The sequence below is a fragment of the Bolinopsis microptera genome, chromosome 11 (assembly GCF_026151205.1).
Source record: "Bolinopsis microptera isolate Bmic1 chromosome 11, MBARI_Bmic_1.0, whole genome shotgun sequence".
NCBI lineage: Eukaryota > Metazoa > Ctenophora > Tentaculata > Lobata > Bolinopsidae > Bolinopsis > Bolinopsis microptera.
The window spans coordinates 2,934,321-2,952,694 of record NC_087082.1 but is presented as its reverse complement, the minus strand read 5'-3'; the positions used below and the strand labels follow the sequence as shown (position 1 = coordinate 2,952,694).

Genomic DNA, 18,374 nt, shown 5'->3' with positions numbered 1-18,374 from the left:
TACAACATGCGCACAATAGATGTTCATGTATTGTTTCACAGATCATCCTCAAATTGGAGAAATACAATGGATGTTATAATAACTATTATAGAACGTTGAGTAGGTTTGGCTGGGATCGCTTCTCGCCAGAACATGACAATATCGAGATCGTCATTCAATCACTCCGCTGTGGTCTTTTTGTAAGCACCATCTCGAGGGAATTTTTTATTACTATTAATGTACGCAGTATATCTTATAGGGTTCGCCTCTAGAAAATGTTATAGATTGGTCTAAGACGATCATTTATTATAAGTTCAAATTTTGGTAGATTCTGTCTCGTGTCAATGACAAATAAATTCAATCGAACTTAAAGTATTTTTATCCTATGAAAAGAAGGGTCAAGATATCACTTGATCACGTGTTCATTATTTTATTTGGCACCGGTGATTGGGATTGTTATTTTTAGCTTCTAGCTTATCAGTCGAGTACTATTTGCTAATTAAAATTACCATCTCTCATTCTTTTAGTTTTTGATCATCAGTGCCTATTTAATGATAGCAACATATATTTAGTAACGACAAGATGACTGAGGAAGGGCATGTTGATATATCAACGTGCCCTTCCTCAGTTATCTTACTACCACATTCAGCATCTTTATAGATTGCAGCTAATACAGATAATATCTCCTTGTCAATTTATCTCCATAATCGTGGACAACATGTCCACGTCGTGCAGTGTGAAGGTGTGCATTTAAAAAATTAAACTAATAATTTTTCACTGCAAAATAACCTTCGAACATCAAGTGATCACTCATCATCCGACTAACCTCGGTGTGATTAACTCAGTGGAATGTTCCAGTTCCACCACATGACGGTACCTCTCAGTTATTGGTCAAATTCGATCAGTTTTAGTTAACAATCTGAACCATCGGCGCGGAAGTGACATGCGATATGACTTCAAGCCGTGGATCGAATATTGCATTATCCAAATATTTATATTTAGTGTTATTCCTAGCATGACTCTGTAAAATAATAGTTCTGTTCCCCTTTTATCGGTATTACCCTAAATGACATTTAGCCAACAGAGCACAGAGAATGCAGCACTATAGAGTATATTTGAATATTTATATATTAAATATATTATACTTTTTTTAACCCCTCCCTCTCCGTAAGCAGTTTTACACATAGCTATTGTGTCAAAATTATACTAGCGTAATCATTTGGAAACACCCCCCCCCCCCCAGCTGATTACGTAATATGTGAACGACCCCTTAAGAATTAAAAATGTAGACTTTTTCAGCCACATAGTTATTGTGCAGAAATGTAAAGATTTCTCCCACCTCTTACCAGCCCTTTGGCTGGTTCATGTGTAAAGTGAACGATACATTAGTTGAACGAGAAACCCTTTGAAGTTACGTAGACAAATATTGCAACGGAGAAGCTCCAATCATATCTTTTCCTAATATGGTAAAGACGTACATGTTTCCTGTGGATGACGTTGGTCCCGTCAAATTCTTTAAAATGCTTTTGAAGGACTCAGTTTTTATATAATTTAAAGGAAATTTATAATTTACATTTTACAGGCACAGAATCAACTTAGTATGTAAATGTTCGATAGAGTTTAACGCAGATATCACGATTTGTACTAATTATATTATTGGTTTATAAATTAATTCTAATGGGAAAGTGAAGCTAAATATAAACGAAATACGCTTGACTATTGACTACAGGGAGTAAGAATCTTTTACTTTATTTTATGTTATTGCATATCACACAGTTGATTCACAAATCACACATAAATGTTAAAATTAGTGTGCAATACATTGTTAGTTTTATAAATTTAAGGCACTTGCTAGATTATGTAGAAAGTCATGTCCCCACATTCCACAACTCTCATTTATGACTCAGTCAATTTTGATAAATGATATGTGCTGCTAGCTCTTAAGTGCTATTAGTATTAAGATTCGCTGTTAACACTAGCAGTGCGATCTTTCAGTAAAGGGATAAAAGGTTTATTAACCGGATACAAACCATTTTAATTGTATTTGACGAATCGGAGAGATGATTGATTGAATATTGCTTATTTGGTAAAATAGAGGACTGTAGTCTATCCTGTTGGCTCCCCATATTTCCCTCTTTCACTAATTCTATTCATCCTACCTTATATTATCTGTTAAATAGTTTATTGACTGTTAGCGGTAGACGGCACACGTGATGAAGTTTAGTTGAGGTGAGCTGTAAGTGTAACCGTAAATGCCCCAAAATGGTATAATCTAGATCCTCGTCATAAAGCTGATCCGTTGACAACTTTTGTAGTGAAATTATATATATGAATACAGTATATTAATCAACTGTAAAACTTACTTTGCTATATAACGCGTTACGCAGTTTACAGAACACAGTTTACAGATCACAAAGAGGCGTAAAAGTGGACACAAGTAGAGCAAATATTGCTCTGCACGGCTTCCATTTCATATTTGGAACTGGTTATAGTGGAATTTCTCTCATTACCACTACCAGGGGTGTCAGCCCTCTCTTTGCCCAAATCTGTTGTGTTACAACTACACTATACGTAGTTCAGTGAAGTAGTTCAGTGAAGTAGTTCAGTGAAGTAGTTCAGTGAAGTAGTTCAGTGAAGTAGTTCAGTGAAGTAGTTCAGTGAAGTAGTTCAGTGAAGTAGTTCAGTGAAGTAGTTCAGTGAAGTAGTTCAGTGAAGTAGTTCAGTGAAGTAGTTCAGTGAAGTAGTTCAGTGAAGTAGTTCAGTGAAGTAGTTCAGTGAAGTAGTTCAGTGAAGTAGTTCAGTGAAGTAGTTCAGTGAAGTAGTTCAGTGAAGTAGTTCAGTGAAGTAGTTCAGTGAAGTAGTTCAGTGAAGTAGTTCAGTGAAGTAGTTCAGTGAAGTAGTTCAGTGAAGTAGTTCAGTGAAGTAGTTCAGTGAACCCTTCGCTCCTTTCGCTCCTTGAGTCTGGCGATGGTAATTTGTGCGTTTAAAATAGTTCATCATGAGAAGGTAAAATGTTTAATGACCAAAAGCAATATATTCGATAAAATTCCGCAACTAACTAAATTTCTGGTCAATTCCCGGTCATCAAGTGGCAGTTTAAGTTATAAATATTGCCTAGCTCATTCTAGGCGATGTCCAGTAACTCTTTTCCGTATTCGATACAATACACAAGCTCTGATCAGTCAATTCCCAATGATTTAGTGACAGCTCAAGTTATCAATTCCACCTAGTTTGGTCATAGTTTTAAGTTTATTATATTTATCCAGGTATCTGGCAGATGGAGAGGCAGTACAGCCACAGCCCTAATAACACTAACCCAAAAACTGTTTTTCAAACGGCTGGGTATAACCTTTGATGGGGAAGTATTTGTTTTTTGTGCCCTACTTACGTCTTACTGACATTTTAGAAACATCCCACAAAATGTATATCATCATAATATTAACCAGGTTTAAGCTATTTTAAAAAACAGATTATTCAATAAAATGACATGCCCGATTTTATGACGGAAGATGCTAAATTTGACATAATGATAAACATTTGAAGATGCTCGGTTCAGTGTTTACATAACAATCTCGGTGTTCAAGGAGGCTGCTTCCCAGCAGAGAGACAATTATTCCTTACTGGGTGCCCCAAAACCCGCTATCCCAATCAACAATGACAGCTGGCAGTGGCAGTGCTAGGTTGTGGGTGATATGCGAATCAAATTAAATTCTGAGCGATATAAAATCCCGGCAATTCTGATTCTAGACATACAGTCAGACAAATATGTCAAGTTGAGTACTTCAGTCAACTCAAGCGACCTATAGTTGTGAAATATACAGTATGTGCTGTATATTATGCTTATAGTTATATTATGCTTATATTATTCTTATATTATGCTTCGCACTTAAAAATTCCGATATCGTAATTTAAGGAACACATGTTGCTGAACTTTTACTTATTTTGCATGTGTACGAAGAATTTCGATCGCATCATTTTGATCATAATGGCTCTGTCAGAGACCAGTGACGTGGCAGTGACGTGTCAGTGACGTGGCAGTGACGTGGCAGTGACGTGGCACGGTATTGGGTCCTCACTTGACCGCTAAACTGTATAATGTCATGTGTTCCTACTTCCCAGTCGTAACTCCTAATAAGTATAAGTATAACCTGCAAGTTATACGAGGGAGTAACGCCAACGGCCAGATGTTACGTGTTTTACAATTTATAATTATGTAATGAACTATATATACCGTTTAACTATAATAACTAGTTAAACTGGGAAAAATGTTAAAATCGCTTTTGAAGTGCGTAGTTGCGCTCCGCATTCCGCAAGTACCTCCGTAGTATACTCATTACTGAGCTCAGTTGGTTATGCCATTGGCCGATTGAAGTCAAACCATCCATGTTCAGTTTTTTAATGAAATAAATGTCGTAATCCGTGCAGCGACAGGAAGTGCGCCGCTTCAAACTTTAATTTGATTGGGCTGATAGTGATCCCTGCACAAGGTCGCAGGATACTTAATCTTATGTTATCGTAACTTTCAGTTCCAAATCTGAGACTATAAATTCGTTGGCGGAAATCATTTACTTTTCGATTAATTAAAAGTGGGAGCATTACTTCATTAAAATCTTTTGTCGCAATCTTTCTGCCATTGTTAAATAAACATGGACACCACTCAGCTATATTCTCGATCTATATCGATCGATAGTGCTTATAAAAACTGAGGTAAATTGGTGTAGCTGTTAGTGTTATATAATGTTTTGATGAAAAGGCGGGGTCCACTGATCACTGACACACTATCTTCGTTGAAAAATGGTCTTAAATTCAACATGATTGACTCAAAAATTGTTGATTGACGATGTCAACCCATCGAGATCGTTGCTCTGCGAAGCAAAGCAACGATCGACGATGGAAAGCAAGAATGCTAGTTCGCGCGGCGCGTCGAAGCGGCGAAGTCCTCCAACAAAAATTGCAACTTTGCCGTGATCGTGAAGCTATTTTCATCCAAAGATGTGTTATTTCTCAAATTTTACAATTTATTAAAAATTATCCCATATCCTTAAAAAGGTCTTTGCTCAAAATTGATCTTTGGACTTGGTGACACTATTTTGCTCAATGCAGGCAGTTTTTGGTCAGATATAGGTTAGCTTAGCGTATAAAAAATCTTTGCTACAAAGTTATCCTCGTGCAAAAGGAAATATTTTAAATGCCAGCCAGGATCAAGGATTTTTTTATATTATACCAAAAACGGTTCTCGCTCTTAACTTTTATGTACTGTGCTTCATCATTGTTTTTTAGCACACCTTAATTTGTGTACATTGTACATGCATTTCTAATATGATTATAACAAAGGACATGTGTTCTGCATTTTCGTGCACTAATGGCTTGGTCAGCTGTTCATCAGAATCCAGTAACTTTGGGGATCTATGTTTGCATCTTTCTTAAATTTTAGTGAATTTAGTTAAAAATCTGATTCCCATTCCCAAATGCCAAGACCGGGTGGTCTTGAACTAATGTTTGACAAAGAAATCTTGACAGTAAGCTAAACCAATCATGGAGTGCTCCTACTAAATTTAGCGGCTTAGCGTTGAGACCGTATATATCCACCATATTTTATTTTACGGGACGCTTTCAGACACTTTGATTAATGATTTAAATTTAATCCCCGGCGGCAAGCTTACCCTATTTGTTAAGCCTAATGTATAATGTGGCATTTATAGGTTCCTGACACAAGGTGTCATCCTCATAGCACATGGTATCATAGCAAATCAAACCTATATGACAGATTGATTCTTTGATTATGACACCATCTCAAAAAATACGCCCTTCGAGGAAATCTCTACACACTCTTAAGAGCTTGACAATGACTGCAAATTGCATCAAAGATGCTCGATCCAGCTTCATCTGCTCCAGCTTCGTCTGCTCCAGGTTCATCTCGAACTTAGCTTAGCAAGTAAGCGCCCTGCTTGATTCATCACAATTCTCATTTATCACCATAATCACCACACGTGGTGGAATAAAAGGATAACGGGTATTATGTCAAGCTTCAATTATTGTATGAATTGTTCGAAGGTTATTACCGGAATTATACGTCATACGCAGAAAATAAACACTGGTTAATTTGATCACATGCAATTTGCTTGTCGGTGTGGTACCGAAATTATCGTAGTGATGAAATCTTTGCTCGTAGCTTTGTATATAATATATCCCAGCATATATCTAACAGCTAATAACATCCGACGCTTATTTGTGTTTCGTTACGGCTATTGACCGGCTATTAACCGGATGTATATCAGTTTTGACTACATAGTCGCTTTACAATTACATCAACGTGATTCGTGGGGTCCTGGCTTGTGGAGTCACTTGTGGTCAAATATCAGATCGACTATAGTGCTAGGAGCAATGAACATGGATGAGAATTCATGCGTGGTGTGACCATGAGTTCAGCTGAAGTCCAAGACGATATACACATATTGTATTTTAAAAGCTACTGCTAATAGAACTTAATGTATAATTTATATGTTTTTAAGAAACTGCAGTTCGAGCTGCGAAAAAGATAAATTATCATTCACTTTCACATGTATATATTACATATTGCGGTAGTTTGAAAAAAAAATTACGCTAGTGTAATTCCTACGCACTATTTACCTATATTACTATCTTACTATATATAAAGCGAGACGATATATATATATATATATATATATATTTATTTATCCGTGCCATTTTACTGACACCACGGCATCAACTTTAACGCGAATTTCTGCAAAAACCGTAAAAGATATACAACTGAAACTTTTTTGACTGGGTCAAATGCTTTAATGGCCTTCAAATCAGTATGAAAAAATAAAAAATTGGCCAAGGAATAGTGATTTTAGAGCCCAAAATTGGACCCCCAAGTGGTGTCAAAAACGCGAATTAAATAGGTACGTAATAATTATTTTAGTCTCCTGAGTCTTGGCAGATTGGGTTCCTGTTAGTATATATAAAGCGAAACGATATATATATGTATAAATATAATTGTGTATGTTAATTTATATACCCGTACCATTTTACTGACACCACGGCATCAACTTTAACACGACTTTCCGCAAAAGCCGTAAAAGATATAAAACATTAAACGTTTTTGAATGGTTCAAATGCTTTAAATGGCCTTCAAATCAGTATGAAAAAATAAAATATTGGCCAAGGAATAAAAATGTTAGTGCTCTCTTGAGTGTTGACACCACTTTAAGTTTACTTTTAGGGTTAGACGGGTAACGGGTTCCTGCTATAAGAGTATAAGTAATTATAAAGTGGCCCACAGAGAGGGCGGGATGGCCCCTAATATTATGCTCACTGAATACTTTAATATGTGGACGATATATCATCCATTCGCTCCAATGCTGTTGAAGACTGTTATACCCAGACCTTTCTTGGTGGCCGTTTACCCACGAATCACGTCTGAGACGTGAACTCCGTGATGGATGAATAGGGCGACCATTTATTCAAGGTCGCGATATTACGGAACAGTAGTACTAGTACTATAAATCCATTATTAGTAGGCCATTATAAATCAGCCATTTTTGTTGTTGTTGTATTTCCTTCCCTCAAATGAGGGCTTCATGTCATTGTGGTCATACCACCGCATCGCAAAATTATTTGGTATTCGGTTTCAATTTTATTAGTATTTTTTTTCGTATTTTTTTCGTATACATTTTTATTTTATGTTGTGATAATTATAGATCACTGTCAAATTGATTTGCTCCTGAAATTAAAGAAAAAACAATTTGAAACTGCCTGTTTTTGGTTTCCATGTTTCGGAATTAGCTTTTCTGGCCGTACCGGATCCGGACCAGAATTCAATTTTGTAACGTGATCACCGGACCGGAACTAGTACTTTTCATAACTTTTTCTTAACACCAGGTTGCATCGGATTCGATTTTTAGTAAACAAATCTTCAATGCATTCTCAAAAAAAAAATTCATTACTAAATGACATGAATTTATAAATTGAAGACTGAATAGCTGGATATTTCGATAATCTTAATAATCTCAAAATATTAAATTTGAAAGTCTGCAGACAGGCGTGTTTTCTGTGTGATGATGATCAAGCTAGTACAGTTAATGAACATAAGGTCATAACCGATCGAGATTTTTCGAGAATACCTCGTAAGAAGCACCGGGAGGCCGATACCAGTTTCAATTCTGTCCATTTGATACAATTTTCGGCCGTAATGATACTCTTTTTGGCCGCTTGATACCTTTTTTTTCAAACGAAGAAAAATGGATTTTAAACAAGAAATGCCACATTTTAGTAATTCTTCATTTTTTGATACAAACCGGGCTGCAACCGGACACTGGTTACCGGAACAAATGTGATTCCTCAATTAGTCGGCTGTATCCGGATTCAGCCGGATGTCCGGTCAGTTCCTTTACCCGTAACACTAACTCCACAATAAATCAGGGGTTACTGTTCAACATGTTTGCTTTGTCTCCGCGAATTTTATGTCTCGCGGATTTATTATAACAGTAGGGTGTCACAAAAGGAAATATTCCGCGTGCGTCACTCAGACTCAGTCTCATGGTAGCATTATGACTCTCAATTCAATTTCCTTAAACCGTTCAACGCGTTATTATACTTACTAGCAAGAACCCGTGATTATCTAAAGTGGTGTCAAGAGACATTGCGACATTAGACACTGTTAATTTGTGATTTTGAAACCACCTGGGGGTCCATATTTTCTGAAGCTATTTGAAATATAAATTGTTCCCATTGGCCTTCGATGTTTTAAAAAATCGAATAAACATTTTATTTTGATGTATCAGTAAACACTAAACAGTCTAGAAATACCTATTTGTTATCTGATTATCAATTTAATCACAAGACTTTTATCACTAGATAAGAATCGTAGTGATGGTGGGACTTGACTGGTGGACGAAGCTTCTAGCAGCATTGATGTGCATATTCTGCATTCTCTCGGTTTCAGGTGACTAAATACAACCTATAAGTTACAACTCATTGCTTACTATTACTTTATTACTATTACTTCGATTGTTGTTAATAATGTCCGATAAGGTATATCAATGATTACATCATGTCAAGTAGATAAGGTCTCTAGATGCAATATAGTCATTAAAATAGATATTTGATAATATGGGAACTTAACGTACGATTTACTTGCAATATTGACCGAAATTGACCAGCTTGCTGCTTGTTAATCCACCCCACTCACTGCAGGTAATACACTGATACTGACTGCACTGTTTCGGGACAGATCGCTCAACAATCGGAGCAACAAGTTCGTTCGGAACCTTGCCTTCGCCGACCTCTGTGTGGGCGCCTGGACTATGTCAGTCACCTTTTCCTCCATGATGCATCAAGATTGGGTAGGTTTACTTTTATATTTTTTGTCATCATAATTGTTCACTGAATTTAACCCGATGCCTACTAGTACAAACTCCAAAATGACAAAATGAGTATCGGATACCTTATCAGCAAAAAGTTAAATTGTTTTAATGTGAACTTTAATGGACATAGAAAGGTTTCCTGTAAAATAAACCAAATTATACTTTGTTTACCGTGATTATTTGACTGAAACAGTTCAATGTTTAGACGGTCAACATTTTCGCATCTCAAAATCTTCACAGTTGAAATAATCAAAGTGAGTTCCCCAATATATAGTCATACATATATTGTATATGTACGAGGTGTTTCAAGACTCCTGTCTAAATTTGAAAGTTCGATTCTTGATTTTATGAATAAATAAGCAGATAAGTTGTAATGAGGTTTAAGTTAGCTAAACAGCAACCTGATTCTGCTGTCAGCTCTTTCGTAACTGCCACGATTCGTTATTACACAAAATTCGTTATTACACAAAATATGCCCCAATTTGGTCAGATAATAAGCGATGCAACCCAAAAGGACCAGACAAGAAATTACAGTTTTTAAAAAGCTAAAATGTGTTCCACTTCCAATTCACTTGATGTTAGAAATTACAAAAATATGTACATGCCAAAATTACTCAAAATTACCCAAAATTTAGACACTAGTCTTTAAACAACCTAATTAATATATTTATGTATTACTATTAGTATTAAGGGGGCATACACCAAACCTGTCCAACTCATTTCTTGCGGCATCGGGTTGAAAATTTGCTCGTCGTCTATTCACATCTATTTCAAGGTGTGTGTAAAATCTTGATATCGTATCTAAAAAGGCTGCGTTTTTATGAATTTTTAAAGTCAAAAAGCTGAAATTGTCCTTTTCAGGCTTATTTTTACCAAAAAGTCAGTCAGGGAAGATCGGATTGTTTTGATGCTTGACATGAAATTGTTTTCTGAATGAAATTGTTTTCAAGAAATGATTAACTTATAGCCTCTCCATGAAACCAATTGTGTTTTTCCGAAAATGCCACTCTAACCAGGAAATGCTCGATTACAAAAATGGGTAATGGGTATTCTCAAAATATTTTTTTGTGTGGAAACGGTGCGCTAGAGGGTCACTGAACTGCCTATGAGGTCATTTGGGTTGGACGGCACAAACCACTGTTTTGGTGTATGCCCCCTTAAAGGTATTAGTAAGCCACAGCAGTCAATAAAACACGATATTTATCGACGTTACCTCTCAGATATTCAATTTTGCTGGGAGTGACTCACCATTGTACATAGTAACGTGTAACTTCAGTGCTTTTCTCGATAACCTGCTCTTAACAGCAAGAATGTGGACCCTGGCTGCCTCCAGTGTCGACCGATATATCCTCATCTGTCACTCGGTAAGAACCTTACTTCTTCAAATGATATGGTCCTCTTTCTCTGGTTATCATTTATTAGTTTGAGATCAATATCATATTGATAGCGTGGTATTTTACTGTTTTTAGATTACTCAATTTCGAGTAATTATTACAAATGCAACATGTAAAATGACAGCTCCAGACTCCAGAGACCTACCCTATAATAATCAGTTCTTCTCCAGGGAAGATACAGGGATATAATCTCCAAATCAAGAGTAAAGGCACTTCTTGTCTTGATTTGGATGGTTGCCATGGTAGCGGCAGTCCCACCTCTCCTCGGCTGGTCCAGGTTTGGGTACTCAGACTCGAGCTTCAACTGTGGTATCGTGGTAAGTAAATTTTCTATATTTAGTTAGTTATTTAACTAATCTAATTAGTATATTTATGATTGGAAGATGTTTTAATCTTACTGGCCTTTATGTGACTGATTTTTTATGTGATTGGCCAATATAAGGAGACTTTTTAAGATCTGGATCGTAGTCGTTATAGCTATTCTTAGGATCGGCTTATGTTACAAAATCTTTATGGTAAATATTTATTTCCAGCCGGATGCAGATTGGACGCCTCACAAATGGTACTTCCTCTACTTTTTCATTTTTACTTTCCCCCTACCTCTTCTCATCATCATTTCCTGCTACTACTGTATTTTCAGGTTTCATTTCATATAATATTTATTTTTTGATTTTTGCCTGAAATATCGACACTTTTAGTCACAAACATTAACTCTTGCCCGAGAAAGTGTTATACTTACACATCGCATTTCCAATCGCTGGTTTCGAGAGGGCTTACATTGGACCACAGTTGTGATCAATATTCACTTACATACTTTTACTACTTACTACTTGTACTTGAAAGGGTCTCCTCCTAGTAGTTGAAGTGGCCTGCACCACACAGTAACTCCTTATTCCGATGTATGAGACCTCTCCAATGTACCCTGTTTGTGTGATCACATGTCCAAACAATAAATAATTTCAAGCAAAGTGTTGTATTAATTCAGGTATAAGGTCACCTAAAAGTTTTGGCGAGAAGGTTCCCTGTACTGCTACAAATCAAATTAATCTAATTTTATAAGCCATTCCGCGGTTTTTGTGCACTTTGCGAAACCTCATAAACTCCCTGGCTAGTGGTTGCTTGACTGTCGTGTCATGTGACCACCAAACAATTTCCCTAACGAGATTTTCCAGATAAGACGGGTTTTATTAGACCTTTGCAGTAAATTTCTTCAAATATAAACTCAAAATTTGGTAAAAAAGTAAAAACTTTCCAAAGCCGTCAAAAGCCAGGCATATGTAGTAAACAAGTAAAATAACTAACAAAATTGCATCCTACGGATGGTTTCAAATAGGGTTACACCCCGTGTGTATAAAGGCGATTTGATCTCATTCATTAATAGCTAATGCAGTACACAATAAATTACAACTAGGCGTTACCATTACTAATATGTTATTAACTATAACTAACGTATTTCCAATATATTATTTATTATAACTAATGTATTCTCCCCTCAGTACTACGCTGGCTTCAAATAGTACCATTATAATGCAGAATCACATAGCCTCAAAAGAGCTGTCCAATGGAGTTTCTAACAATAGCAAAGGTAACAAGTTTTTATTGCAGATTTTAAGGTTCAACTTTAAATGTTTTTGCTGTTATTGGTTTTTTATTGCAGATTTTAAGGTTTAATTCTTTGGTTCAACTTTAAATGTTTTTGCTGTTATTGGTTTAGCCTGTTATGTTATCATCTGATTTACAATATTAAAACTGTTCTATAAATGATATTTTACGAAAATCTTGAGCTCTACGCGATACATTAGATTGTATGAGCATCATCCAGTAACCCGATTTTGACACTAAATAGTTATGTTAAAGACTGTATTTATAGACTTGCTGTAGCAGAGTTGACATGGGCGTAACCAATCTTGATACTAGTTATCGTCTTACCTGGTTTAGAGTATTATTGTAATATCGGAACATCAGGAAAGCCTTCATTTGCAGAACACCATCATAAATTAAACCAGCTGAAAAGCTGAGAAGCTGAGAAGTTTATCGCCAAATTAATGAGTTTTCGTCAAAGCTAGTAACATATATGATCAATCCTGTATATCTTCCAATTTCATCCTGAGTGAGAAACGTTAAAGCACTTAAGTAACTCCTTGGGCGAGCAAATTACCGAATGACGCTTCATCGTCACGACTCATGACATTTGACCTTATTAAAAACTGTCATTCATGTCTGCTATACTTATCCCAGCCACAGAAATTCACTAATATTACCAATATTCCGACATCTAATATGGGAGGTTCAAACTCTGTTGCATAAATGTCACAGAAATATATGTTCACTTTATAATACTTCGTAGTAAAATGATTGACTTTCTGGGAATCAAAGTTACTCCTATATCGTTATTCCCTGAAGGGTTTGTGTAATTTTGAATAGAATAACATAAGTTAATAAAAGGTTAACTTGTCTGCTACTTATCCCAACCTCCTCAATTCAATAATATTACCATTATTTCGACATTTAATATCGAAGCTCTGTCGCAAGAAAATCACTGAGGCCGAAATTTCCACTCTATACATGCTTCGTAGTAATTAGATGATCAATTTTCTGGAAATTTAAGTTACTCCCATATTTATATTCCCTTAAAGTTGGAGTATTAGAGAAAAATAGGGAGTGATAAAAAAGAGTATACGAAACTTCCTGAAAAGATAAGTTGGAGCCAAATCTGTAACCCCTAAAACATGTGTGCAATTCTGACCAGAATTAGTTATTTATGTAGTAACTTAGCTGGCCCACCCAGTACTTAATCATACTATTCTCCTCACATTATTCTAACAATGTTTTATTCCTCAGAGAAACCATCAATGCAGCTGGTAGGAAGGAGAGCCAGCGCCATGATAGCAACCCCAAACCGCAAGTCCCAGAAACGGATGTGGATGATGCTACGTGTGACTATCTCAATCTTCCTTATAGTCACAGCTTCCGTAGTCTCTGTAATGCCTATCCTCATCATAGGTAGCCACCATCTTTATATTGAAGTTTTTTGGATGGAATTGGGTTAAACTTAAATTATTCATAGGTTGATGTTTTGAAACATTTCAGGTAAACCAATGAATATCTTGAAATCGCTTAGAGTTATTTATGCAATGTTTAGATGCCAGGGAATTTTCAATGCCCTTTGAGTCAAGGATCTGGGTTTCAAAGTAACAAGTCCCTGGCAGTTTCCAGTCCTCGCGAGAGAGATTTTTAACACTAACAATGTGTGTCCTCAGGTATCCTGGGCTGGAGCGGGGTGAGCTTATCTATAAGCGACAGGATGCATCAAGTAGTGCATTGGATATTTGTGGGCAATTCAGCTATCAATCCTATCGTCTTCGGGCTTATGAACCCTCTTATAAGGTTAGATTTGTTCGAATCGCAACTTTTGTAATTAGTTTTAGGAGTGTAGTATTTAACGTTTACTTCCGCACACTCATTTTCTAATAATGGTCAGTGGTTAGCAGCCAGTATGATCAGATGCAGCGTTAAACAGGTTAAATCTAACCTGAGTGGAGTTGGGTTAAAAACATATAAGAGATACGATGATTTAACTTGTAGAAGCTTTCAATAAACATGTGTTAATCGTCGTCAGCTGAATGTGATGTGGTGGACAATGCTTATATGTGATTGAGTGGTGTCAGGGATGGAGGGTGGGGGAGGTGTGGGTGGGAAAGTGAAAATTACAGTACAATGTCAATAAAAATTTAGTCTTCTGTTGAGGTTGAGAAGGAAATGCCAGATGGTCTGGACTTTAAGGATTTGGCAATTTTAGGAAGAATGGGGTCCCAGAGGGAACTACATTTGGGTGCGCGGTCTGTTCTGTTCATAGCTGGTTGTCGTATTTGTATAGCTGCGTGTTCTGTGAGGTCTAGTTGGGTGCGTGAGGTGAGGGATTTGAGGACTTCGATGTTGTTCCAGGAGATGGTGTGGCCGGTGGTCAGGGCATGATGTGCAGGGGCTGATTTGATTCTGTCTGTGGATTCGTCGATGGCGTTGTTGAGTCTGTAACATCGTTCGTGTTCTTTCATGCGGTGGACCAAGGGTCTGTAGGTCTGTCCGGCGTATTTGGAGGGGCACTGTGAGCAGGAAATTTCGTAGATGGTGTTGGGGGTGAGGTGAGTAGGGGGGGGGGGGGGGTGTGGTCTTCGTTTTGGTGAGGAGGTTGCGGAGGGAGGTAGCAGAGGAGTGGGTGACTTTGATGTCGTGTTGTCCGAGTATCTTGGAGATGGGTTTGGATAGGGAGGGATGGAAAGGAAGAGAAACACTAAGGGCATGTTCACGGGTCTGTCGGTTGAATGAGGCTAGGGATTGGTGGCGAGAGGGGTTGGTGAATTTCCGTTGTACTTCGTCCATGATGGTGGTGATGCGGTGAGGAGGGAAGCCGTTCTGGAGGCAAACGTGTCGTACTGTTTGGAGTTCGTCGTCGTTAAATCTAAACTATGTTACCAGACACAGACCTGTGCAGAACGTGTTAACTGTATAGCGGAGATTGCTGTGTCGGTTAAATACAATTGTAGGGCCGAATTGCTAGAAACAAATGGGTGGTCTGAGTTGACTCTTGCGTAACAGGATGTAATGAATAATAGATTTGACCTTATAGAATCTAATCAATGATACGTTAGTCAGCTGTTTGTCCTCTTAAATTGACCTATAGGTACTCAATTTATTCTCGATTTGAGATCGATTGCACAATGCATTCGCTAGAACTGCCATATTGGCGGATGGGATTGGAATAAAATTTGACGTTCATGAAGTGACAGGTCAACAACTTACAACTTCACCAGTTGTCGCAAGTCACAGTTTGCCGTTACGATGCATATATCTGACTGCCGGTTATTTCAGGTCGAGTATTTATAACATCTTGAAGAATGCAACTCCGCGGGATTTAGAAAGAGTTAGCTAGTTGCGGGAAGTTGCACTGGAGAGCGTTCACAACAACTTTGTTTTAACTACGGAACCTGCTACCCGAGATAAACGTCTCAGACGAGTTGAACGATTTAGTGGAAGATGGAGGGTGTCCTTCACAACAACTTTGTTTTAACTGCGGTACCTGCTACCCAAAATAAACGTCTCAGACGAGTTGAAGGATTTAGTGGAAGATAGAGGTTGTCCTTTACAACAATCAAGAGCAGATTGACACAAACCCGCCACAACCTTTCTCATCAAATATCAAAGCGGCTTTATGACCGATGATCGCGAAAGTTATTACCATGGACAAATATTTTTTTATCTAAGCTCTGTGTTAGTTGTGGCGAGCGACTGACATATAATGTTTTGAATTGACCGGGCAGCGATCGTCTGACGGTTGATGCATACTTTGATTCTTGAAATACAGTCAGACCTCATTACAAATACAATGGCAATGCGGTTTACGGACGAACGTAAACTGAAATTAAACTTGCGTCACATAGAGGCCATGTGTAAAATTAAGGGTAACCTTTATCAAAGACCTTGATAGGACAAGAGGATTAACATTGACAATCTTCTGATGATTTAAGATCAGAACATTAAAATTCGTCGGAGATGAAGAAATGAACTTCGAAAAACCAAACTTAGTTGAATTTTCTCTTTAAAATTCGTACATCATCCGAGTTTTGTATTGATTTTATACGGCTGTAAGAGTTAGCCGGTAATTAAGAGTTAATTTTGGGTCACTAAAAATAACTCACAATAAGCCACGCCCTTTTCCGGGGTTTAATAATGATCAGAATTTTTTCCCGAAGATTGTAGAAAATTGTCCTATGCTGTAAACGAATACATCCTTCAGGATAAAACGGATAATTATTAAACCCCTGTAAAGGGTGGGGCCAAAATTGGCGACAATTCTAGTTTCACTGAAAAAAGTCTAAAGTACAATATTATTCCGTTGAGAAATTCTTTGGGCACTCAGCGTCCGCGGATTCTCCTTTTAGTTCTGACTTCATGTACGAACACGTGTTTTATGTAAGAAATGGTCTAACTAGAAACATTTAAAATCTAGTGTGATTACCATTTTTAGCTACTAGAAGTTCTAGAGGTTCGGAACCTCCGAGGTTTTACGTGACAAATGACAATTCTTCCGAATCTTCAAAAACATGAAATATTTAGTGATTCTCCTAACTTGTTTTGCTACATTTTGAAGAAGAGAGCCGCATGTTTGTGTAACTGTAAGTGATATACCTTTTGGGATCACGAATGATAAAAATGTAATATTGAAGATCTTCTTAAAAGCTTCAAGTTAAGAATTTTTCTAAATGATTATTGATTGAAATGGATAAATTGGGAAGGTTCTTGATACTTTCCTCATTAATGTTTTGCATTTTACAATTGAAATCAAGCTAAAATTCTAAATTAAAAATTTACAACTAAACTTGGAGACTTTTCGTCTTAAATAAAAGCTTATCGGTGGATATCGTGTGAATATAACTATTTGCGTTCATTTGCAATCTTTGAAAAAATAATTGTTTATTTTACCAAAACTTGATTTTTTGATACTCTTTTAATCGTGATTGTTGTAATTGTTATAATGTTTATTTGTGATGATGTTTCATTTAATTTGTCTGTATTCTAACGTTATAATCTTGTTATTTAAAGAACTGTTTCATTCTACAGAATTTTTTGACGCTAGCTACTGAGTGCTTGAATTGGGGTAGGTAGTTAATCCCCCCCCCCCTAATCTATATGCCCAATTAATCAATTACCTTATCGGACCTTATTTGGACGGACATTACATGAACGGACACAATTATGAACGGATATTAATATGAACGCTCGAAGGCATTCAAAACCATCAAAAATCCGAATTTTTTTCAATATTTTTTGATGTTTTTTAAATTTCAGCAAATGATTTTTAAATCCATTTTTTATACAGTAAGTAAGAAAAGCAGTCATTAAGCAGTAAAAATGTTAAAATATGTGTACATGATCAGTGTCTAATATCACATATCATCTTCATCAAATGGGTTTTCGTGCATGAAATAGTCCATGCTTAAAGCATCAGTGATTTCTAGCTTTATGGAAACCTTTTTTTAAAAATCAAACTAGCCCGGTCCTGCATTTCAGTGTTAACTTTTACAAGCCATTCGGCGTGAAGTGGTTTTATCTTAGACAATTTAAGGTCAACCTTAACATCACGTGGAGCTTTCCTAGCACTGTTTCATTACCGCCCCCGAGTAATATGAACTATAACAACGTCGGACAATGTCCTTGGCAACACGATTTACCGTAATATCTAGAGGCTGGCATGGAACAAGTTTGTCAAGTTGGCGGGGACTAGTTCATGAACTATGTTGTTGAGTGCCATAATTTCGTTGACTTTTTTCCGCCAAATGACCCTTGAAAACATCATATACTAGTAGTAGTAGTAGTAGTAGTAGTAGAGTTTTCTGTGCCTCCGGCAGACCAAGGAGAACCTTTCTGTCGTTGACTTACGGCACAATAAAGTTCTCAAAGTTGTCTTATTCTGGACAAAAAGTTCGAAATGGAAAAATGTTTGAAAAAATTTCAACGGACTTTAACTTGGACGGACATTAATTGAACGGACTTTATTTGAACGGACATTAAGATGGACGCTAGGGCCTCCAGCGTTCAAGTAATGTCCGTCCAAATAAGGTCCGATAAGGTA

At 36.9% G+C, this 18,374-nt stretch overlaps 1 protein-coding gene across 1 annotated transcript; it reads left to right on the top strand.

The window, feature by feature from the left end:
- The first annotated feature begins 10,660 nt into the window (after positions 1–10,660).
- Positions 10,661–15,674, top strand: LOC134823247 (melanopsin-B-like). The gene is made up of 7 exons (XM_063834643.1): positions 10,661–10,714; positions 10,915–11,061; positions 11,278–11,306; positions 12,241–12,329; positions 13,586–13,747; positions 14,005–14,131; positions 15,614–15,674. The coding sequence occupies exons 1-7, from the start codon at positions 10,661–10,663 to the stop codon at positions 15,672–15,674; spliced, it is 669 nt and encodes a 222-aa protein (XP_063690713.1).
- The last annotated feature ends 2,700 nt before the right edge of the window (positions 15,675–18,374 follow it).